Here is a 23233-nt window from a genome sequence, read left to right on the forward strand (position 1 = left end):
TCTTCAGTTATATTGAACTTTGCACCCCCAACTTTGTTGAGCACCATCGGTATTAAGACCATATAGCGATGGACGGTCTATCACTCTCTGAAATCTCCATCGTATATGCCTACATGGTATATTTAACACATTGGCACATACCCCTATCACTTTATCATACTCATAGTGGATGCAAAATGGCAAATTTTGGTGTTTGACATATGCGTAGGATAGAAATAGGCCTTAAAAGTGGGTGAGTTTTTAATCTTAATCTGAAAATTGGTGCGAATAGCCAAAACCTTTTCTTTGCCATCCCCACAGCCACAGTCCAATAACTCTTTGAGTGCAGAACTCAGCGAAAACCCTAAACCAAAACCAAAACCCAAACAGAAATTTCCACTCTCTAATTCGAATTCGATTCCCTGAACTTGGTGTTGTGTGAAAATGGTGGTTTGTATAAGATTAGCTCGGTTTGGTTGTAAAAACAGACCTTTTTATCGAGTCCTTGCTGCTGACAGTAGATCTCCAAGAGATGGTAAACATCTTGAAGTTTTAGGTTATTACAATCCATTACCTGGTATGTATACATTTTCATCAATTTTTATCACTTCCAATGTTTCAAATTTTCATTTTGGTTATACCCTTTGCTTGAGTTGTGTTGTTCACTGTGAAAAATTCTCAATTTCAATGAGTTTCTTGGTTTTGTGGTGTTGGTTTTTTCTAGGGCAGGATGGTGGTAAGAGAATGGGACTCAATTTTGATAGAGTCAAGTAAGTACTAATTTTGTGTTAACTGGTCCATTACTGTACCATTGATTGTCTCCTTTTTTCTGTATGATTTGTCCATATAAACGAAACAGGGTTGGCATTTCTTTTAGGTAAACTTTGTGTTCTCGGTATTCTAATGTCATCTGGGATCATGTTCTTCACTTTTGTTAGTATGGCCTTCTCACAATGCAAGGGAAGAAGACAGAAGATGAGAAATGAAAATGTTATGTGCCTTGTTTGCAGTTTTGATTTTTGATTGTTTAGATGGTATGACTTTGCGTGGCTTTCAGCTGGTTTAGGGTAATGTATATGAGCATGTAGTTGATTCGGCTTCTTTTGCCTTAACACACCAGTAGTTTTCAATCATCTCAACTAGAGCGAACATATCTCAGGAATCCTGAAAGAATCAATAGATCAAATTGTTTACAGATGCAGTTAGCTTATTTAGGTAGTGGAAGTATTTGCAGTTAGGTTATTTTCTAGTAATGTGAAAAAATCAATCTGAAGGGGCATCAAAAGCTGTTATTTCTTTTTTACATGGGTCCAGAGTAGATTCATTTTGATAGTATATGTTGATTCAGTTAATGAATTGTCTGTTTGTGCGAGGAGACTTGTTTGCATGAGAAGGACACATTAAGAGGATGAACTATGTAACTGTAGGAGATGATTTTGAGAAATGTTCTTTGCTCTCTTCGTTGTGCTGTCTATTTGGAACATGTAATTGTTTTCTCATGTGGTTTTTTTTTTCGTTTTGATTCTTAATATCATTGAAAATATCATGTTTTTCTGTATTCACTAGCTCTTTCCATCCGCAGTCACTATCATACTTTAATAAGCTATAAACTTGTTTGTCGTTCTATCTTGAGATGAACTGTACTGATCAATCTATGATCATCTCTCATTTGCATTTTGCAGATACTGGTTATCAGTTGGTGCCCAACCATCAGATCCTGTTCAACGTATTCTCTTCAGAGCTGGAGTATTACCTCCACCGCCAATGCTTGCCATGGCACATAAAGGAGGACCCCGTGAAACTCGCCTTGTTGATCCTTTGACTGGTCGTTTTGTAACTCCAAAAGAACTTAACAACAGTGATCAATCTACAAGCCCTGAAAGTGCTGAGAACAAGTCAGAGATTTAAAAGTCGAATACCGCAAGAAAATTACGTCTTTGTGTCCTATTTTGGGCGTTCAAACCAAATTATTCCTGCTCGTGCTACAACAAAGCGAAGCTGCTATTGACTCATTTAGTTTCACTTTTGTCAGGGTGGAGAAAAAATGTAATCTAGTTTTTAAAAAAGCGAATCTAGCACACATGACCTTTTTTGCAGAGGAGTTTAGCAAGAATTTGATACCTTCCTCCATATATAAGGTCTAACCTTTCCGACTTTTGAACTGTCATGTTGATTCATAACAGGATATGGCCATGTGTGAGGAATAACTGTATCTTCCTTTTCTGGTTTTTCTTATTTGCAGAAAAGATTGCTCTGGTTTCTTCTTATAAATTTTTGTAGCTTTACTGGCAATTCTGTTGACCATATATTTAATGGATTTTGATTCAATCATATGTTGGTAGTTTTGTGAAAACCCTACCGGTATCTATGTGACATAGCAAAGAAAGGGATTACTTCTTGTTGAGGCCATCAAAATGTGATAAATCACAAAATGCTAAACCCAAGTATGTCAATATACAGCAGAGAAGGTAAGTTCTTCTCTCTTCATTTTGAAAACCTTCAAATACTCAAACTCTGGGTAACCTGAAAATCATTGAAACCGAAACCTGCCAATATTCTAAAAATGAAAACCGTTGTACCCTTTCGATTCTTTCTCTCCATTCTTGTTGTTCTCCTCCTTCCTCACTCGTATTCTTGTACATTCACCATAACAAACAACTGTCCTTATACAATTTGGCCTGGTACACTGGCTGGTGCAGGAACACCACAACTGCCGACTACCGGATTTGAACTAGGTTCCGGCGTAAGTGTCAGGATCCCCTCAACTCCAGGATGGTCAGGTAGGATTTGGGCAAGAACAGGTTGTACATTTGATCAGACAGGACTTGGTGTCTGTCAGACGGGAGATTGCGGTGGAAGGCTAGAGTGCAGCGGAGCTGGTGCAACACCTCCTGCATCCCTTTTTGAGATAACTATGGGAAAGGGAGACGACAAAGATTTCTATGATGTTAGCATTGTAGATGGATATAATCTGCCTCTCATTGCAACACCTCAGACAGACATAGGTGGATGCAATGCAACTGGTTGTGTTTATGATCTGAATCTAGGTAAATTTCGGATATCTAAAATCCATTAAATATACTGAAGCAGAAAACTGAAACTCAATTGCACCTAGGGCTATTTGAAAACTTCTTACTTTTTTAATTTAAAGGTCAGTAACTGATAGCTTATCAAAATCTTCATTACTTTCAGGTTGCCCGAAAGAGCTGCAGGTAGTGCAGCGTCTGAATGAGGCTGGTGTTATTGGTTGTAAGAGTGCATGTGAGGCATTTGGATTAGATCAGTACTGCTGTGCGGGCGAGTTTGCAAACCCAAACACTTGCAGACCCTCTGTATACTCCACAATCTTCAAAAGGGCTTGTCCCAGGGCATACAGCTATGCTTTTGATGACGGCACCAGTACTTTCACTTGCAAAGCAATCGAATATAACATCACTTTCTGCCCTACACAAATCGGGTAAGGTTCAATCTTGATCAATAGGGATTGCTCAGGAGAAAAATTGAAACATAATTATCTTCATTAGAATAGAATACAGTATCACTTTTCTTCTTCTCATTATCCGTGAAACAGAACCCCAACATGGAAAAGGGTTTTGCCCAACTGTAATTTATAATTTTCTATATCTTTTTCTGTTCCCATGCAGAGTGGGGAGGCAAGATGATGGAGTCAATTCTGAGCCAATACGTGACAACAGTTACGGAGAGGTTGTGGCAGTGGTTCCATCCTCTTCGAACAATCTAGCATTCCCGAAGTCGGTTATTCTTCTACTCATCCTTACATTTTTCTAGACCGTTTGAGCTCTGGCATCTGCGATGCAGTTATAGGAACTGCATTTTATAAAGAATCTTATTAGCAAATAGCTCAAATTAGCTAACATAGCGGAAAAAGAATGGATTGCTTACCCTTCTTGTAAATTTGTGGAGAATGTAAGAAACCGATATAGTGTATAGAAAATGATACAAGTAAATATCTTGGTTTCTTTGTAAAGTATTTATTTACTGTTCTAAAGTTGTGCTTAATTTTAAAAATATTGACCAAAAGTGTATATGTAAGGACTTAGGAGATCAAAGATGCCAAAGATCATATGAGAACCTTTTGCCCCACAACAGTGTAACTGAATGATTGACAAATGTGAAATGGGTCTTGATTATTGATCATATAAAGTTCTTACAAATAACTCTAATATTTGGAGTTATTGACCAAATACCAGAATGGATAAACAACCAAAACTCATAGTTAATGGCTCGCACACGAGTGTAGAAGGTATCGGACCTTGTATGAGGGGTGTCTGATGCGGCGACCTATGTAATACGAACCAGTAGAGTTGGCCAAGGCCTGAAAACGATATAGGTGGACTACAGAGAAGAAAATACGAATATGCTGACTCCCAACTATGTCCCGTTCAATCTGCTTTATTTTCTTTAGCTTCTGTGAAATCCTAGAGGATAAGGAGATTGCAGTACCACTGCCATGTGTCAGACATGGGTATCAATGTCGATATCGAATTTCCCTTCCCCCACCTACCAAATGCAGTACCTTTGGTGGGAAGGGAAATACTACTACAAATAAAAGAACCAAATTTCAAGTTGTGGAGTTTCAAAAATCAAGTTAATATTGGATGAACAAAATAAAACTCCTTTGACTTTAGCACTAAGGCGATACCCATCAAATTATGGGTCCGTTTCCTACATGTAACCATAGTTCAACGTTATCAAATAGCTGTATCAACTAGTAGGCCTAAACTCAACCTAAAGCTGGTGGAGTGTTTCTGGCTTGCTTCAATCAATTTATGACGGGTGACATTTTTCTTAAATCTGTTCATAATTTGGAGTTCAGAAATATAGTTTGCAATCAAAAGTTAGATCAGATGGAATCGAAGACATACATATTTGACTTCTCATTTCTTGGAGCCCTTGCCTTTCTTAGAAACTGGGGCTTTCTTTTTTACCCTCTTAGGTGGTGGCTTAGCTGCTGTTTTGCCCTTCTTTTTGACGCCCTGCACAAAGACATACATAATAGCAATTTAGCATACTGCCCTGTAACATCATAAATTAGTTTTAGTTTGAATGGGGGAGATTGATTTTTTTCAAACAGGTTTCATGAACTTACCAATGCTTTATCAGCTTTTCCCTTGATCTTTCCGTTGGCCTGTTCCTCACCTTCTTCTCCTTGAATTTTAGCCTTTGGAATTTTATCTGCCTCTTCATCAGAATCAAATGAGTGTCCCTCAAGTGTCCCTGCTCGTTGTAGATGAAATTAAAATATGTTAGAAGCACAATACTGGTATTTGGTAGAAGCTCTAAGATGACTTGCTTCAAGTTAAAATAATCGAATGCCAAATACAAAAGATCAAACGAGTTCAAATCATGACGAGAATACATCCTTGAAGAAATTTAACCTTCAATCATGGTCTCCGACTCATAAACATTGGAGTGTGGCTTCAGTTGAATGAAGTCATCCATGATGGCTTCTATCTGGTTATGCAAACAAAACTTGTATCAATAAACTAAGTAAATGTGGACAGCAAAATAAAACAAAAGGATTCTCATCAGTGAAGCAGATAGAACACACTTTCAGAATATCCACAAGCCTAGGGACTCAAAATTCTATAAATTCAAGTCTTATGAGTTAAGAAGTTTGGTTACTGCAAGTTTGTGAAAAAGATCAAATTCCGTCGACAAAGCTACCAGCTACCTACTAGATATTCCAACTCAAATCTAGAATAGGACTTCGATGTCTTCCAATTTTAATCATTTTTTTTCTCCAAAACTGCCAAAAGGCTGGACCTACTTGTGGTGGAATCACATATTGCACATATGCTAAATTCAAGAAAATAGAGTTGATCAATATTTCTATCAAAGTTCATCTTTAAGACTAGGTATAAAAGCTAAAGAAACAATATACAAAATTAGCTTTGACAGCAATAAAAGCCTAAGTAAGTCATAAACGTACCTTTGCTTCCGTTTGGCCAAAGTTAACCTGAATAAGAAGAGGAATCTGTTATTTCCGAATCTGCAGTAACTTAAAATCAATTTATGCTCTAAATTTTACAACAACAAAGAAAGAAAGGTTTTATACACATTCGGTTCAGACAGAGTTAGAGGTCTCTGATTGATTTCTTTTTGGTGACAATTATCTTCTTTCTGAGATATCATCATCTCAAAAATCCGTGTTAGACAAATTTAGGCGGGCTAAACACTTATTTATACAGCAAGAGAATTAGAAAGATAAAAAGGGAGTAGAGGACATACAACACAGAATGTTCTTGATGGAACTATTGTTGTTTTGTATATGGTTCCTGAAAAAACAAAACATAATCAATAAACAACACTACACAAAAGATCTGCAGAATAGATAGTAATATTGACAAGCTAATGGACAGATGTCTTCTAACTAACAACAACTGTTGTAAAACGTAAATGCATGCATACTGGAATTGTGGTTTCTTCTGGGGGGGCTGAATCTGATTCTTGGGAATAGCCACTAATTTGTGTGGGATAATTGAGCTTAGGAAAATTAAGATAACATTCAGACTAATCAGGTGTCAAAAAATAAATAAATTCAGACTAATCATGTACTAGACAGCCCACTTCGAAATGCTTACTCCACGTAGAGGAACAACAGTACAAGCATTTGAGATGTTAAGCTCAAACAAGTAGTAATTTAGACAAGTTGGACTCAGATGCCTAACCAATATAATTTTAGGGCCTGGAGGTAAAAAATTCATAATACATAGATGAAATACTATATGGAGGAATGGAAAATTTAATTTGTTTCTATCTTTAGTGACAAGCATGAAAGATTTGATAACAGAACAATAATTAAAATATAAAACCACAAGATTTCACAATACCTTTTAAATCCAAAAGCAGTTCACCGCTACCACATGGTGTGTCTGAAATTACTAATCGTCCAACAGTACCAATATCTCCACTCATATCTATGGAGTCTCCTTCACATTCAACAAGTGCCTGCACCAATATATACACCTACAAATTAAGTCATCTACAAGGAAAATTAAATATATGTGGCACCCAAACAGCGCTAAACATAACAGCCAGCGAAAATCATTCCTTTGAAATGCAAATCCAGAAAAATTGTATTGTATGTATTAGTGAAGCTAATACTTACACGCGACCATGTAGCGTATAAGGTAAACAGAATAAGAGGAACACATCCTTTCCGGCTAGCTCTTATGCTTTTATTGATTTCTCCAAAGATTACCCTATTTCTAGTCAATTTGGTATACGTCTTAAATAGCCTAATTCTGTAGCATTTGTTCACAAGAGAAGCAAACATGCCTTGATCTGGTCTAGGACAATCTAAGCAAAATCAACAACCACAATGATAGCCGCATGCGTAAGCTCATATTCTGGCCAGTGAAATACTTTCAGGAACACAACATAAATACAATTACACTTTATACCAAAAAAAGAAAAAAGAAAAAAAAAAGAATAAGCTACCTTCGACCGCTGGACTTTCTCTGCCATCATCAAAGGCAATCTTGACGAACCCTGCCAAAAAGAAACAAAAGACAACATACTCAAAAGGAAAGTTAAAGGCCTCTTCTTTCAATAGTTTAAACAGTCCAGATTCACAGGTAAGTTACTAACTAAAAGTATGAGATGGGAACATAGAAGCTGTTTGAACTTCTTACATGAGGTATTGCACTCTTCTCGGTTACTTCTTCCTTCACAGCTTCCTCTTCAATATCAGTCTCTATATCAGAGATGAAGGAATATATAAATTAATCATCATTAACTATTTTCTCTCATTATACAACCTTCAATGTAGTTATGCCGTCAAGCAGTCTAACATACCTTCTTTATGGCTTTGAGTCTCTACTTTCAATTTCTTTTTTGGAGACTTTGATTTGGGAGACTTTTTAACTTTTGAATCCTCTACATTTTTATCAACATCTGCACCTTGATTCTTCTCTCCTGCCGCATCATTCAAGAAGGTTTCTGAGACTTACTATCTGATTATAAATCCTGTAATTTATAAACATTATCTAGTGGTCTGACTTACCTTCTTCTAGGACTTGAGTTTCCACTTCCGCTCGAGCCTTCGTAGTTTTGGATTTAGATTTGGGAGCTTTACTAACCAAAGGTTCTTCTGCAACATCAATGAGAAGAGCGTCTTGATTGTTATCTTCCTTTCGTGATTTCGATGATAAACCCAAAGTTTCGCTTATAGGACGGAAATCATCCTCGTCATCCTCATCTGATGATAATGCTATAAGTGGTTGCTTGGGAGCCTGTTCATTAAATGCAACACATCAGCCCTCACTGAGTTTAAGTATATGAGCTACTCATAGCATATACGCGATAATATACTAAAATGCATAGTTTCCAATACACCCAACGATAAGATGTAATAGGAGACCACTTCTCCCATCTTGCATAAGGTGCACATTATGTTGCTCTCCCAAAAGAACCACACATCTTGCTCATTTAAAAGGTTCAGAAACCACTCCTCCTATATTTTACGTTATATTTTTTTTTCGATAGATGAATAATGATTTACTAAATGAAACCCAACATACAACGACTAACATTGTTCAACCAAATGGAAAAACCAAAGAATCAACAAAGAGGAACAGACAAATAAAAACATGACCCCAATCGGAAAAATAAATAAAGACACACTTGTAAAACTTCCACAAAGAGTACTGCACGATGGAGGTTAGAGTTCAAAGGAGGCTCAAATATGAAACCCAAAAGTTAGTCTACTATATCCATTAAACTATGTTCTCACCCACAAGCTTAAATCTTACCATTATTCATTAAGGACTTTTAAACAACAGAAATCACACCCTCATATTTCGCATTACACCTCTATTGCTCCTCAAGATACCTTACTTAAAACATAAAATCGCCAACTATTTTACTTCATACCTAATTTCCACAACCCATGCCACCATAAATTGTGGCAGACACTTAGATACCTAGCTTAACATCACAAGCAGAAATAATCTTCATCCTACTTCAACTTACTTCTTCAGTTTCCAAATTAAGAGACTTCTCTAGAATCTCTAATCTAAGAGTATAATTATAAATACGCTCATATCAAAACCTAACTCACTCAAGTATGCTCAAAATGGGGCTAAGATCTTGAAAACTATAGATGCAGTTTGGATAAAGTAACGCATGACGGAGAGATACCTCAAAAGTGCGCAACCAGTCCGGAGAATCACCCATTTTCTTCTTCTTCTCTCTGCTTAAATTTTTGCCGCCCCTTTTTCACAATTTCTTTGGGTTATTTTTCTCCGAAGAGGAAGAAGAAATAGACAACTTATTTTAAATTGCGGACATCAAAAATTTGATGATGCATTTACCCAATGAGTGTCTGTCACGTGACTGAAACCGCTAGCTTCGGTTAGACAGTAGCACCCATGTGGGCTACGTCCATGGTCCATCTCAATATTCTCATATTTCAATCACATTCATCAATCCAAAAACAATAAAAATAAATAAATACATTCGTGAAAATCAAATGATACAAATTTATGCTTGAAAAGAGAAAAATAATACAAATTTCAGATTCTCAAAATACATTCCTTTAAGGAGTCAAAATCAAAATACACAAATTTCAAATTCGCAAAGGCTTGAAGAAAACTGAAAAACTCAAATCAGCAGAAATGTGGAATGAACCGTTCATGATCTCTATAATCCGAGACTGGTTAAGCCGCCGGCTGGTTTTGGTGTAGGTCCAGCTGGTTTTGGTTGAATTGCTGGTTTGGGTTGAACTGGTTTAGGATTATTCACGGCATTACAAGTTCTTCTAATCTCTCCATTCTTGCCGGTTAGAACACCAACACGACCCAATCTGATCATAGCTTCACCAAAATGAGATCGGAACAGTTTGCTCAAGGGACCGTCAGCGTATGATCGGACGATCTCAGCAGTCAATGGGTCTATCCCTAATCCTTGATCGATTTCAAGAACTCCTCCTTGTGCTTTGACTTGTTTGAGGTAACCGTTATCCACGATATTAAGACTGTTAGGTGTCTGGTCTAGTGCTATTTCCTTATTAGGACCACCGGAATTGGGACATGTCTTGGACCATGAATTGAAATGGTCATCACGCATGGTCGGGTCTCTTTTGCCTTTGTTTCTGAAATTGTAGAGTCTGCCGTGGACTTGCGCACAATGTGTGATTCCGACGGTATGAGCAGCTGATTGAAGAAGAAAAGTAGAAAACGTTAGAAGTAAATTTATATTACTACACTGCATGCATGTACGCGTATCATTTGAAACTTATGGCGCCAATGAATGAACTATAGATGAAAACATACCGAGGAGCAAAACCATGTCAGTCTTATTAAGTCCTTGGTCCGCGAATACTTTAATAGAGTCCTTGACAGTAATCGAAGGGCTTGGAAGATTCACATTTGACTTCAAAGAAACGAAACCATCCCTTCTTCCTGTCTCAACTCTGTAGCTCGCTCCTCCAGACTGCATTCAAAATTTTCATATCCAAATCAATAATATTTTCTCCATATGCAGTAATACTGACAATATATATGCAATGTCAAGCTATTTACCAATACGACGGCATCTCTGGTAGCTACGGCGATGATATCAGAACATGAGACGACTCCGGCGCAAGCAAACTCAAGTGCATCTTTTACTTTTTTGATAACGTCGTAACCTCTCACGCTAAAGTTTGGGGGTGCCATTTTTTCACTTTCAGGGCCATCTAGGAGCAGCGACGCGTCACATCCCTTCATTCAAAATCACCAAAGAAAATATAATTCCGATAAACAAATTTATGTATCAACAACATAATGGATGACAAAACTTAATGTCGTCTTACTGTTACGAAACAATCGTGGAACTGCAAGCGAAGGAGTGCAGCAGCCATTTTAGGGCCGTTAGGCAGATTCTTAAATTCGGCTTGTACAACGCCTCTGATGATAGCCTCAACGTTCCCTCCCTTGCATTTTCCAAGGTAAAACCCTCTTCGTAACTGACCATTACAGGTAATGGCCAAGTTGATTAGCATGAACACAAGAACTACCCCTCCAAGACCCTTCATCTTTCTTTCGAAGGTTTGAAATGAGAGATCTGCTTGTTTGGATCTTAGAGAGGAGAGAATGTAGTGGTATTTTCATCAACAAATCTCTTTTCCTCTTATAGAGAGAGTATGAGATTTGACTAAAGGAATGACTGCCTTGCACGATCAAGTTGAATGTTTCACAAAATCATTTTAAATTTTTTTTTGGGGGGAAATATTATTTAGTGGAGCTCATTAGTGTATATGTACATACAGGTGTACAAATAAACGACTAATTATTTACCCTATTGCAAACGACTAAATAATTTCCTTAGGTTAGAATCAAAGATTGATGTTTCTTACGCTGCAAATGGATTTTTAAAGAACCTACATTTGCGGATACCTCCACAGATCTAACTCTAAACCCTAAGGTTCTCTATCACAACTAATCAAACTAACACATATGACCATAAATTTTAGGGAAATTTAATTAACGTTCCCGTATTAATTTGGGAAGACATGGTTATATTGGCATAATCATGACATGGTTTGATCATTTTTTTTAGAAAATCCAAGCGACAACGAGTTTGAAGCTAATTTTATGGTGACATGTTCTACTTATAGAACTCTACATTTTCCTGCCAAAAATGAGAGTATTCTGATATACGAAACTTCACCATCCACAAAATTTATTTTCAACCGTTAATTTTCAACGATTGATATTCAAAATGACAGACGGTAGTCTTATACGTCTCGGAATGCTCTCATTTTTAATAAAAATGTAGAACTATATAAGAGGAACATGTCACCAAAAATTAGCTTCAAATTCGTTGTCGTTTGGGTTTTGTTAAAAAAATAGTCAACTCATAGCATGATTATATAACGTCTAGGCGGGGCTAGTCTGATAGCGTTATTATTTTAGTGAAATGATTTATTTATCGAGGACAAATTTATTGAACTGACAAAATCGACAATTCAAAAATAGGCATAAAATCGCTAGCTTCGGCTAGGCAGTAGTTAGCACCAATGTGGCTATGACTCTGATCGAGTCCATCTCGATAATCTCATTTCTCAAATACACTCATCAATCTTATCAAAAGAGATAATAAAAACAATCAGCAAATTCTCAAAATACATTCCTTTAAGGAATCAAAACCAAATCACACAAATTACAAATTCGCAAAAGGCTTGAAGAAAAATGAAAAACTGAAATCAGCAGAAATGTGGAATGGACCGTTCATGATCTCTATAATCCGAGACTGGGTAAGCCGGCTGGTTTTGGTGTAGGTCCAGCTGGTTTTGGTTGAACTGGTGTAGGTCCAGCTGGTTTAGGTTGAAGTGGTTTAGGATTATTCACAGCATTACAAGTTCTTCTAATCTCTCCGTTCTTGCCAGTTAGAACACCAACACCACCCAATTTGATCATAGCTGCACCAAAATCATATCGAAACTTTTGGCTCAAGGGACCGTCGGCGTAAGATCGAACGATTTCAGCAGTCAATGGGTCTAGCCCTAATCCTTGATCGATTTCGAGAATTCCTTTTCGCGCTTTGACTTGTTTGAGGAAACCGTTGTCCACGACATTAATACTGTTAGGTGTCTGGTCTAGTGCTATTTCGCCACCAAGGGTGGTGTCAGATTTGGGACATTTCTTCGACAAAAACTGGAAAAGCGTAGGATCCATGGTCGGGTCCCTTGTGCCGTTGTTTCTGAAATTGTAGAGCCGGTTGCGGATAAGCGCACAATGTGTGATGCCGACGGTATGAGCAGCTGATTTAAGAAGAAAACATTATTACTACACTGCATGTACGTGTAAAAATTGAAAATTTAGGCGTCAATAAACCAATTAGTTGATGATGACATACATACCAAGGAGTAAAACCATCTCTTTCTTATTAAGTCCTTTTGCTGCGAATGCAGCAATAGAATCCTTGACGCTAATAAAAGGGCTTGGAAGATTCACATTGTCCTTTTTAGAGTCGAAGCCATCCCTTCTTCCTGTCTGAACTCTGTAGCTCAGTCCTTTAGACTTCATTCATAATTTCATATTCAAAAATCAATATATAATAGTGGCAATAGATCGAAATATGGGAGTGACGTATATATATGGATATATGTAACGCAAAGCTATTTGTACCAAGACGACAGCATCTCTGGTGGCTACGGCGATGATATCAGAACATGAGACGACTCCAGGGCAAGCTTTCTCAAGGGCAGCTTTTGCTTTGTCGATAACATCGTAACCTCTCACGCTGAGGTTGGGGAATGCAGTTTTTTCACTGCTAGGGCCATCTAGGAGCAGCGACGCGTCACATCCCTTCATTTAAAATCACCAAAGGAATCATTACGTACGCAAGTGCATGCATGTGCATGCATGTTAACAATTTTGATTAAAAAAAAGTTTTATATGCAACATAATAATAGGTAGGTGACAAACTTAGTATAGTCTTACTGTTACGAAACAATCGTGGAACTGCAAGCGAAGGAGTGCAGCAGCCATAGTTGGGCCGTTAGGCAGCTTGCTAAATTCCTCTTGTACAACGCCTCTGATGAGAGCCTCAACGTTGAAGTATTGGTTCCCACCCTTACATTTTCCAAGGTAAAACCCTGAGCGCAACTGACCATGACAAGTGATTGTCAAGTTAAGTAACAAGAACACAAGTACTGCTCCTCCAAGACCCTTCATCTTTCTTTCGCAGGTTTGAAGTGAGAAAGATTTGGTTTGTTTAGATCTTAGAGAGGAGTACTGGTAGTGATACGGTCCAGCAATCTCTTCTCTATTTATGGAGAGAATATGAGATTTGATCGAAGGAATAACCACCTTGCACGATCAAGTTGAATGTATCATAGTAAAACATTCTGTGGAGCTCATTGGTGTGCGATGTCCAATGTCAATATATTAACGTACAAGTGTGCAAATATACTAACGGCTAAATTTGAGACTGGATCAAAGAGATGTCTGTGGGATTACCCGATGACTTGGGGTTGGTGATATATATATCATGAACGTGCACCCAATTCAGAAAGACAATGATGCTGCCACGTTGACTCAAGGGATTGTCCACTAGGAGTTTTGTTTTAATTCTTCTCGGTTTTCTAATTATCTAATCCAATTAACCTTTTTTGTTTTGTTTTTATTTTTCTTCATATCGGGGGCTAGTGGAGAGTATTTCCAAGAGTAGGTGAGATTGGGTTATTTGGATACGGTCTCTCCACAACAATTTTAATTTTAAATGCAGCCTAAGTTTAACAACAAATAAGATTATGTTAGAACCCAATTGGGGATTTTTTTTTATATTTTTTTTATGGGACAATCAATTGGGATATTGAATGGACCAAATTTGAAGTAAAATGCAAAACTCTTTATTCATATATTCTTTGTAATGATTAAATTATCCTCGTATTTTTAACTAATTTTTAATTTATTTTCTAAAAGTATTTTTATTTTATTTATTTATTTTCTCAGCGTTGGCATAGTAAAACGAAGAGTATCATGCCGATTTTTGACAGTCGGCATGGAAACAGATGAACACCATGCCGATTGTTGTAATTTTTGAAAAAACATCATGATTGTGATGACCATGCCCAAAATTTCAGAGCTGCAGTCGGTATGGTTAAATTTATTTTTCAAAGCCGATTGTAAATGGTAAGCATTGTCTATGTATTGAATACCGTGTCGATTGTTGTTGATGAAAAACGCCATAAACTTTCGGGATGGTATTCAACAAATACACGGTGCCAACTTTTCGTCGACATGGTATTCATCTATTATTCATGCCAATTTTGTTTATGGTGTTTCCAAAAAAAAAATTAGTTTTTATTCTTAAATTTTAAAAAAAATATATAAAAAGATTATATTTAAAGATTTTAGAAATAAAAATAAATTAATAATATATGAAAAGGATAACTTGGAATTTTATACTTATAAGAACTCCTTAGCAGAATAGTTAGGATGGGAAAAGTAGTTCTATCCTCCAATTGTGGGTTCTTATGTTATTCAAATTACTCTTTTAAATGGGATATTTGCGCGGGGTTAGAGAATTGAGAATTATAGAGAGATCATAAATCTCTTGTTATTCGTTAGAGACTTTAAAAGAGTCTCTTAGAGGTAATTTCATATTAGGCTAACTTGTTCTAGTCACAACAAGTACTGAAAAAAGCAGGGGTACCAAGTACACCATCAACTTTTTCATTCGGAAACCTGTATGGACAAAACCTAATGCAATTGCAAGTAGACCAACTGAATGATCCTTGACAATATGTATATAGAGTTTATATCTCTAAACTCTTCTCAATTAATATTTATATGGACAAGAGTCCGTGGACCTGATTGTTAAGAAGAATACTTGGACGATCTCAAAAATCAATATCCAAGATCAATCTAGCTAGTTGTATGCAAATAATCCAATCGGAATTCTGCCAAGTAATTAAACTTGTTTTCTATCTTTCAGAATACGGGTCTCGCAATCGATCACAATTAGATAGACATATCTACTAAGATTGAATATGTACAACTTGTGTAAATACAATTATAAAGATAAAAAATATAATGTGGAAAAGGAAAAACACAAGACATCACAATAGCAGAAAATCCTCGAGAACTCGTCCAGATTAGAACACCAAATTATATTAAGCCACTACAGACACTAGCCTACTATCAGACTTCAGACTGGAATATAGTTGAGACCGAATCCAGACTCCAAACGATTTAGTTATAGTCGCACTTATTACGTCTCTTGAACCTCGCAAGACTCTACGCAATTGATTCCCTTAGCTGACGTCCTTTACAGCCTAAGAGTTGCTTCAGCCGAAGTGAAGACTTTTGATACCAATCTTCCTCTAATAGAAAAAAATATTTGATTTCCTTTTAGATCAAAGATCAAAGTGAATAAATCTATTTGCAATAGACAAATCTAGCAAACCTCACAAATCCGGAACTTACGACTCCCGAAGAGCAGCCTAGATTCTTAAGCACCTTGAAGAACAATCTTCAAAAGATCAGTTTTCAAATATCTATCTTGAGGAATCACAAAGTCTGAGACGAAGAGAACTTTGCGATTACTATCTGTATTGGCTGAAAGAGATTACGAAAACCTCGGTAACAGAAAAGCAAGATCAAGATACATGAATTATCCAGGTAAAGATAGTGCTGGCTTCATGAATCCGTCGTAGACCTAATTATGTTTCTTAGAGGAAACCTAGGTCTATAGAAGACTCTAGAATCAACTAGAACAGGGATTAAATTTCCATGTTAAAAGAGTATCTTTATTTATAGATTTCAAAGACCGAGGGTTGCTTAGAATTCAAGTTAAGATAACTTGAGAGTCAAGCAAACACTTTTAGGTTTTGAAAATACAATAGAATAATATACACTAGGAACCGGTTCTGGAACCGTGTATAAAGATTGTTCGGATTGGCAAGTACGCCAAAGAACTAAAGCAATTTGATGTTCATTTAAACTCCTAAGGATTTAATCATGACGCACACACATAAGTGTTTAAGCGATCAATGAAGTCTTAGAAGTGTTTGAGAGAACTCTAGCAATGCTAAAAATATTTTAAAAAGTAAAACTTTGAGCATCTGCTAAAATCTTAAACTCGGACCGTTGGTACAACGGTTCGTAAACTGTTAGGCTTGTTAAAGAGTCAGGGTACAACGGTTCATGAACCGGGTTTTTGAACCTTACAAGCCTACCGAACTCATTTGACCACGGTTCGTAAACCGGGTTCGTCAACTGCTAGCCTATAATACAAACTTTGAAAATTCAGTTCACAACGGTTCGTGAAGGGTCCCCATCTGAACTTGCTGTTGGCGAACTGGTTCGCCAACCCTCCTGTATTTCTGAAACTCAAATATCTATGATTTTAACTGGTTCACCAACCTACCCTGAGAAGAAATATCAGATAGTTCAATATTTATCTCTTATGATGTTTGAAACATTCCCGTGTAATGAAAGTATTTGCCTAGGCAATTTTCAATTGATCCACAAATTAGTTCACACAATAAATTGTTTAGAACTAATATTGTTAAGGATCGTTAAACATCTTTGCTTAGAATCATATTTAGAGATTTTTAGCAAGACAAGAGTTGACTCAAAACTTCTTCTTTGTAAGTCTACTAAAATTCATACGACGTCGTCTCAAAAAGATAGAATGGTGAGATGGTGAGTAAAATAGAATGGTCATTCTTCACATACCTGATACAGAAGTTTTCCAAATGTCTTCGTCGGTCTTCAGTCTTCGAGCGTGATGTCTGATACTCAACTATCAAATTCTAACCTAGTCCGAGACTCGACTTAGTAGACTAGAAATCAAGATATGGTTTTGATCTCCTGACATTGGGTTCAAACGAGCATTGCTCTAACACCTTTTTAATCTCACTAGACTTGAGATTAGAAACACAATTGATAATATGTTGCAACGGTTATTGTGAATCAAAAAATCTTGTGTACTCCCATGATGCAAAGAATAACCCTTTGAACGATGTTCGTTTAATCTATAGTGATCAATCCTACCATTGATGGTAGTACTGAGAGTTATGTGAACAATTTTCCCTGGATGTCATTGCACTGTTTCAAAATGTGTCCTTTTTTACCACGACCACAGCAGGTTCTCTGAGTTCTTATGGGGTCAGTTTTAACCTTATTGAGTGGTGTAGTGTCATCTTTAGAGGATATCGAATTAATCCTTTTCTCAAGGAATTTACAATCCAGGGAGATTACACTTTCTACCAGATTTGTGGACGAGTTTGAGTTTGTCTCTTTCACAAGATCACATTGTGATTTAAGTAGAGATGAGATGTCTCTTTTTCAACTTCTTCAATCCTTGAGAGAACCTGAATGAAATCTTCTCTTGAGTCGTTAAGTTTCATTCTCGAGAGTTTCTAAATTTCATTACTTTCATCTAGCCTTTTATTGAGTAGAACATTACCTCATTCTTTCGATTGAAGCATTTTATCAAAAAGACTAATTCTGTTAAGTAATACATACTGGAGAGATGAGTCATCACCAGAACTAGGGACAGTAACCGCTCTTGCATTCATTCCAACTGGTTTATCAAAAGAATTTTAAAACCGGTTGTTCAACTTTCGTTGAAGAGTGGTTGGGGATATTCTCTAATGGAAACCTAAGTTTCCATAGATAGTAATCTCTTTACCAGTAGTGTTATTAATTAAGGGTAGTACGTACAATGACCATGCTTTGACTCATGTATACAAGTATAGATCGTCTACAAACACAGACTAATTAGGTCTAAAAGTGTTTGACCGCTCTGATACCAATTGAAAATGAGAGGTACACCATCAACTTTATCATTCGGTAACTTGTATGGACAAAACCCAATACAATTGCAAGTAGACCAACTTAATGATCCTTGATAATATGTATATAGAGTTTATATCTATATATATTCTCAATCAGTATGTATATAGAAAATGAGTCCGTGAACCTGATTGTTAAGAAGATTACTTGGACGATCTCAAAAATCAATATCCAAGATCAATATAATTGTATCTAAATTATCCAATCGTAATTCTGATAAAACTTGTTATCTATCTTTCATGATACGAATTTTACAAGAAACGAGTCTCGTAATCGATCACATTCAGATGGACGTATGTACTAAGACTGAATATGTACTACTTACGTAAATCCAATTACAAAGATAACAATAAAATGCGGAAAAGGAAAAGCACAACACACCAGACGTTTTGTTAACGAGGAAACCGTAACTGCAGAAGAAAAAAAAAAAGGACAACGTCCATATTTGAACACCAAACTGTGTTAAGTCGCTACAGACACTAGCCTACTATTAGACTTCGGACTTGAGTGTAGTTGTGACTGAATCCACCCTCCAAGCGATTCAGTTATACTCGTGCTCCTTACGTCTCTTGAACCTCGAAAGGCTCTACACAATTGATTCCCTTAGATGACGTCCTTTATAGACTAAGAGTTGCTTCAACCTCAGTGAAGACTTTTGATACCAATCTTCCTTTAACAAATAATCCTATTTTATTTTTATTTAGATCAAAAATCAAGGATTGGAAACCTTTTTGCAATAGACAAGGTTAGCAAACCTCGCAATCCAGAACACCTACACTCACTTAGATGAGAATCTAGATCTTTTACCACCTCTCAAGAATAATCTTCAAAAAATCACTTAAGATCAATTTTTATATATCTATCTTGAGGAATCACGAAGTCCGAGATGAATAGAACTTTGCAATTTCTATTCATCTTGCCTGATAGAGATTACGAGAACCTTATTAATAGAAAAAGCAAGATCAAGATTTACGAACCATCAAGGTAAAGATAGTCAGACATGGCTTCACGAATCCCCAAAGCGAAGTATTTTATTCGTAGACCTAATTATGTTTCTCGGAGAAAACCTAGGTTAATAGAGGTTGACTCTAGCAATTAACTAGGACACAAAGTGCTATGGATTGAATTTCCCAGTTGAAGGAGCATATCTATTGATATTTTTTCAAGACTGAGGGTTGCTTAGAATTCAAGCTAAGATAACTTGAAAATCAAGCAAATACTTTCTCTGTTTGGATGAAACACGAGTTAGGGTTTCAATTGAACATGTGAGAAATAATCTTGAAAATAAAATAAAATAATATACATTATGGTCCGGTTACAAAACTGGGTATAATGACTGTTTGGTTTGGCTAATATGCCATATGAATAATAAGAAAATTAAAGTTCATTTAAACACCTAAGAATTTAATCATGATGCACATACATAAGTTTTTAACTGATCAACATTTAAACACCTAAGAATTAAATCATGATGCACATACATAAGTTTTTAAGTGATCAGCGGAATCTTGGAAGTGTTTATTAAGAGAGTCATAGCAATGTTAAACATATTTAAAAAATAAGTCTTTTAGCATTGTTATATACTACTGGGACCATGGTGATACGGTTCGTGAACCGCAAGTCTTGTTCACGATTCAGGGTGTTACGGTTTGTGAACTGGATTCGCCATACAATACTCCCGAACTCAGATGTCTACGGTTCGTGAACCAGGTTCTCCAACTGCTATCCTTTTGATACCAACATAAAAATTCAGTTCCCCATGGTTCGTGAACCGGGTTCATGATTTGCGAACCAGTTCGCCAACATTCCTTGTATTTATGAAACTTAGATATCTATGGTTTGTGAAGTAGTTCGCCAACCGACCCTGAGCAGAAATAACTACGGTTGTAAATAATACCCGAAAATACTCGGCCTTCCTGTACCCGCATGACCCCGCCTGTACCCGAAGTAGCCCAAAGCATGTTATGGCCCGTCATGGGCCACCCGGCCTGGCCTGGATTAATTTATTGAGCGGTCTCGGGCATTACAATTAATTATGATGCCCGACCTGATACCCGGCCTGAAAGCCTTCTATGTGCCATTAATCATTTAATATCCTCTTAAAAAGACTTAAAAGTTACCACTTTATAATTGTCAATTTTATGTCAAGAAAAATAAAATATATAGTTGTTTTTACTTATAATTAGCCTTTTAAAAACATTAATGATAATAAATTTTCTTATTAGAAAGTTTATTGTACTCTAATTAATTATTTATTATAATCTAAAATTAAAAGTTTGTTACTGTAATTTAAATATAAAATAATACTATCACTTACGGTATGCAATATTAGAAAGAAAAGGATATTGTATTAAAAATAAATACATTTAATACCATTCATTTGAAAAACTAAACTTAAAATGAAAGAAATTTTTTTCAAAATAGTGGCATGTCCGGCCCGATCTGGCCTGCCCGTATAAAAAGCGGGTTTTGGGCGGTCTTTGGGTAGCAAATTATCTACTTTTACCCGGCCTGCCCGTCCTGAATTTGTTTACGGGCTCACAAATGTTAAGCCTGGCCTGCCCGGCCTGTCTTAGTTTTTGGGTCGGGCGGCCTGGCCTGCCCGAATTTACACCCCTAGAAATAACATAAGTTCTTAATTTATCTCTTATAATGTTTGAAAGATTCCCAAGTGATAAAATGACTTGCATGAGTAATTTTCAATTGATCCACAAATTAATTCTCAGAAAATAAATTGTTTCGAACTAATATTGTTAAGGACCGTTGAACATCTTTGATATAATCATATTTCAATATTTTTAACAATACAAGCTTGACTCAAAATTTTTTCATTTGAAATCTACTAGAAGTCATACGACATAGTCTCAACGGATAGAATGGTAAGATAGTGAGGAAAATTGAATGGTTCGGTCTTCATATACCTGATATATAAGTTCTCCAATTGTCTTCGTCGATTTGCAATCTTGAAGGGTGATGTCTGATACTCAACTACCAAATTCTAACCTAGTTTGAGACTTGACTTAGTAGATTCAAAATCAAGATAAAGTTTTGGGCAACTAACATTGACAACAAGATTGAGATACCGAAACTTTTGGGTCGAAACGAGCATTGCTCTATGACACCCGTCATGCACTTCTGATTGAAGATGCATCTGATAGAGAAACGTGCAAGTGTAGGATGATCCACCACTCGATGGTAGTGGAAGTATCTAGCATTATGTTTATCTACTTTGCTTATATCCACTATTAGCGGCAGCAGCTCGACCTCGTTTTTTGCAGACCATTATTTAAGTAGCCCGACGATATGCTTTTGACTACAGGGTATGGGTGGAAGCTTATTGAAATCGGCTCTTGGCCCTCTACCTGAAAAAGTGGAGGTACAACAACCACACCCAGTATTTCGCTTAGAAATCTGTATGGACAAACTCCAATATACATTCTAGAGAATCAACTAGACAGTCAGACTCAATCTAGATAAAAAGTATATCAAAGAGTTTATATCTCAATCCCTCGATATATACTCAAGCGATTTGAAATCTGCGAGTCTTTATCAAATACTAGAGAGATAACTTGGATGGTACTAAAGACCAATGTCCAAGTGTCAATCAATTTAAATCAACAACCAAAAGGTCGGATATTCTAATTGATTGAACAACGCACAACCTGTGATATTTCAATTATATAACAAAATATAATGCGGAAAACAAATAACACAGACACCAGCTTTTTAACGAGGAAACCGCAAATGCAAAAAAAACCCGGGACCTAGTCCAGATTGAACACAAATTGTATTAAGCCTCTACAAACACTAGCCTACTCCAAATTAACTTCGGTCTGGACTGTAGTTGAACCCCAATCAATCTCACACTGATCCAAGGTACAGTTATGCTCCTACCTCTCTGTTACCAGGAGGATGCTACGTACTTAATTCCATTAGCTGATCTCACCCACAACTAAGAGTTGCTACGACCCAAAGTCGAACACTTTAATAAACAAATCTGTATTACACAGAAAAGTCTACGGTAATAGATAAATCCTTCTCCCACGAATATACCTACGAGTTTTGTTCCGTCTTTTGATAAATCAAGGTGAACAGGAACCAATTGATAAACCGGACTTATATTCCCGAAGAACAGCCTAGTATTATCAATCACCTCACAATAATCTTAATCGACGCAGCGAAAAAAGATATTGCGGAATCACAAACGATGAGACGATGTGTTTGTGATTTCTTTTATATCCTGCCTATCGGAGATATCAATCTCAAGCCAATTATTACAATTGTATTCGTACGATATAAACAGCAAGATCAGATCAAACAATTACAAGAAAGTAGTATCGGTCTGGCTTCACAATCCCAATGAAGTCTATAAGTCGTTAACCTGGTTTAGAAGAAGAAACCAAAGTCTAAAGGAGAATCGACTCTAGCTTGGCACAACTAGTATCACACAGAAGGTGTGGGAATTAGATTTCCCAGTTGCTAGAGTTCTCCCTTATATAGTCTTTCAAATCAGGGTTTGCAATCAATGTTAGTTTGGTAACAAAGCATTCAATATTCACCGTTAGATGAAAACCTGGTTAGATTGAAGCTAATATCTTTCAACCGTTAGATCGAAAACTAGCTTGTTACACACAAATGAAATGCACGTTTCTAGGCTTGTTTAACCGTACCCAAACTTGTACATTTGTTGGTTCAACAATATTCAACCAAATGGTTAGCCATATGATCACTTTCATATCAACCATATTCTTCTTCACCATAACTAGTTCAAGTGACTCAAATGAACTAGTTAGAGAGTTTTTCAATTGCAAGGAAATCTTATGTAACTACACAAGACACAAGTGAAGCAAAAACGATTTGATTCACTCGAATCGGTTCATGAACTATATAGCCACGGTTTTCAATTTGCATTCCTTAGTTTATATAAGAATAAGTTC

At 36.6% G+C, this 23233-nt stretch overlaps 5 protein-coding genes across 8 annotated transcripts; 2 read left to right on the forward strand and 3 right to left on the reverse strand.

Annotated features, from left to right (window-relative positions):
• The first annotated feature begins 246 nt into the window (after positions 1-246).
• LOC113298932 (30S ribosomal protein S16-2, chloroplastic/mitochondrial-like) lies at positions 247-2307 on the forward strand. Its single transcript, XM_026547818.1, has 3 exons — positions 247-556; positions 704-749; positions 1662-2307. Exons 1-3 carry the CDS (start codon positions 424-426, stop codon positions 1885-1887), a joined length of 405 nt encoding a protein of 134 aa, XP_026403603.1. The 5' UTR covers positions 247-423; the 3' UTR covers positions 1888-2307.
• On the forward strand, positions 2308-4008 carry LOC113298931 (thaumatin-like protein 1). Of its 2 annotated transcripts, XM_026547817.1 has the most exons (4): positions 2308-2447; positions 2679-3026; positions 3172-3436; positions 3624-4008. In XM_026547817.1, the coding sequence occupies exons 1-4, from the start codon at positions 2411-2413 to the stop codon at positions 3766-3768; spliced, it is 795 nt and encodes a 264-aa protein (XP_026403602.1). In that variant the 5' UTR covers positions 2308-2410; the 3' UTR covers positions 3769-4008. The 2 variants fall into 2 exon arrangements, with proteins under 2 accessions (XP_026403602.1, XP_026403600.1); XM_026547815.1 differs by lacking the exon at positions 2308-2447 and having other exon boundaries at positions 2454-3026.
• On the reverse strand, positions 3468-9270 carry LOC113298930 (DNA-binding protein BIN4-like). 3 transcript variants are annotated; one of them, XM_026547812.1, is made up of 12 exons: positions 9145-9270; positions 8009-8237; positions 7801-7920; positions 7638-7699; positions 7444-7494; positions 6834-6951; positions 6232-6278; positions 5933-5959; positions 5379-5454; positions 5090-5217; positions 4866-4976; positions 3468-3807 (listed from the first exon to the last, which is right to left on the reverse strand). In XM_026547812.1, the coding sequence occupies exons 1-11, from the start codon at positions 9178-9180 to the stop codon at positions 4878-4880; spliced, it is 993 nt and encodes a 330-aa protein (XP_026403597.1). In that variant the 5' UTR covers positions 9181-9270; the 3' UTR covers positions 3468-3807; positions 4866-4877. The 3 variants fall into 3 exon arrangements, with proteins under 3 accessions (XP_026403597.1, XP_026403598.1, XP_026403599.1); XM_026547813.1 differs by lacking the exon at positions 3468-3807 and adding an exon at positions 4111-4536; XM_026547814.1 differs by lacking the exon at positions 3468-3807 and adding an exon at positions 4148-4418.
• A 158-nt stretch (positions 9271-9428) lies between these two features.
• Positions 9429-11071, reverse strand: LOC113293130 (peroxidase 60-like). Its single transcript, XM_026541879.1, has 4 exons — positions 10799-11071; positions 10527-10706; positions 10278-10437; positions 9429-10157 (listed from the first exon to the last, which is right to left on the reverse strand). The coding sequence occupies exons 1-4, from the start codon at positions 11018-11020 to the stop codon at positions 9646-9648; spliced, it is 1074 nt and encodes a 357-aa protein (XP_026397664.1). The 5' UTR covers positions 11021-11071; the 3' UTR covers positions 9429-9645.
• An 891-nt stretch (positions 11072-11962) lies between these two features.
• On the reverse strand, positions 11963-13714 carry LOC113293128 (peroxidase 60-like). Its single transcript, XM_026541878.1, has 4 exons — positions 13431-13714; positions 13116-13295; positions 12848-13007; positions 11963-12748 (listed from the first exon to the last, which is right to left on the reverse strand). Exons 1-4 carry the CDS (start codon positions 13662-13664, stop codon positions 12225-12227), a joined length of 1098 nt encoding a protein of 365 aa, XP_026397663.1. The 5' UTR covers positions 13665-13714; the 3' UTR covers positions 11963-12224.
• Positions 13715-23233: the final 9519 nt, after the last annotated feature.

This window comes from Papaver somniferum, chromosome 7, assembly GCF_003573695.1.
Source record: "Papaver somniferum cultivar HN1 chromosome 7, ASM357369v1, whole genome shotgun sequence".
Lineage (NCBI taxonomy): Eukaryota > Viridiplantae > Streptophyta > Magnoliopsida > Ranunculales > Papaveraceae > Papaver > Papaver somniferum.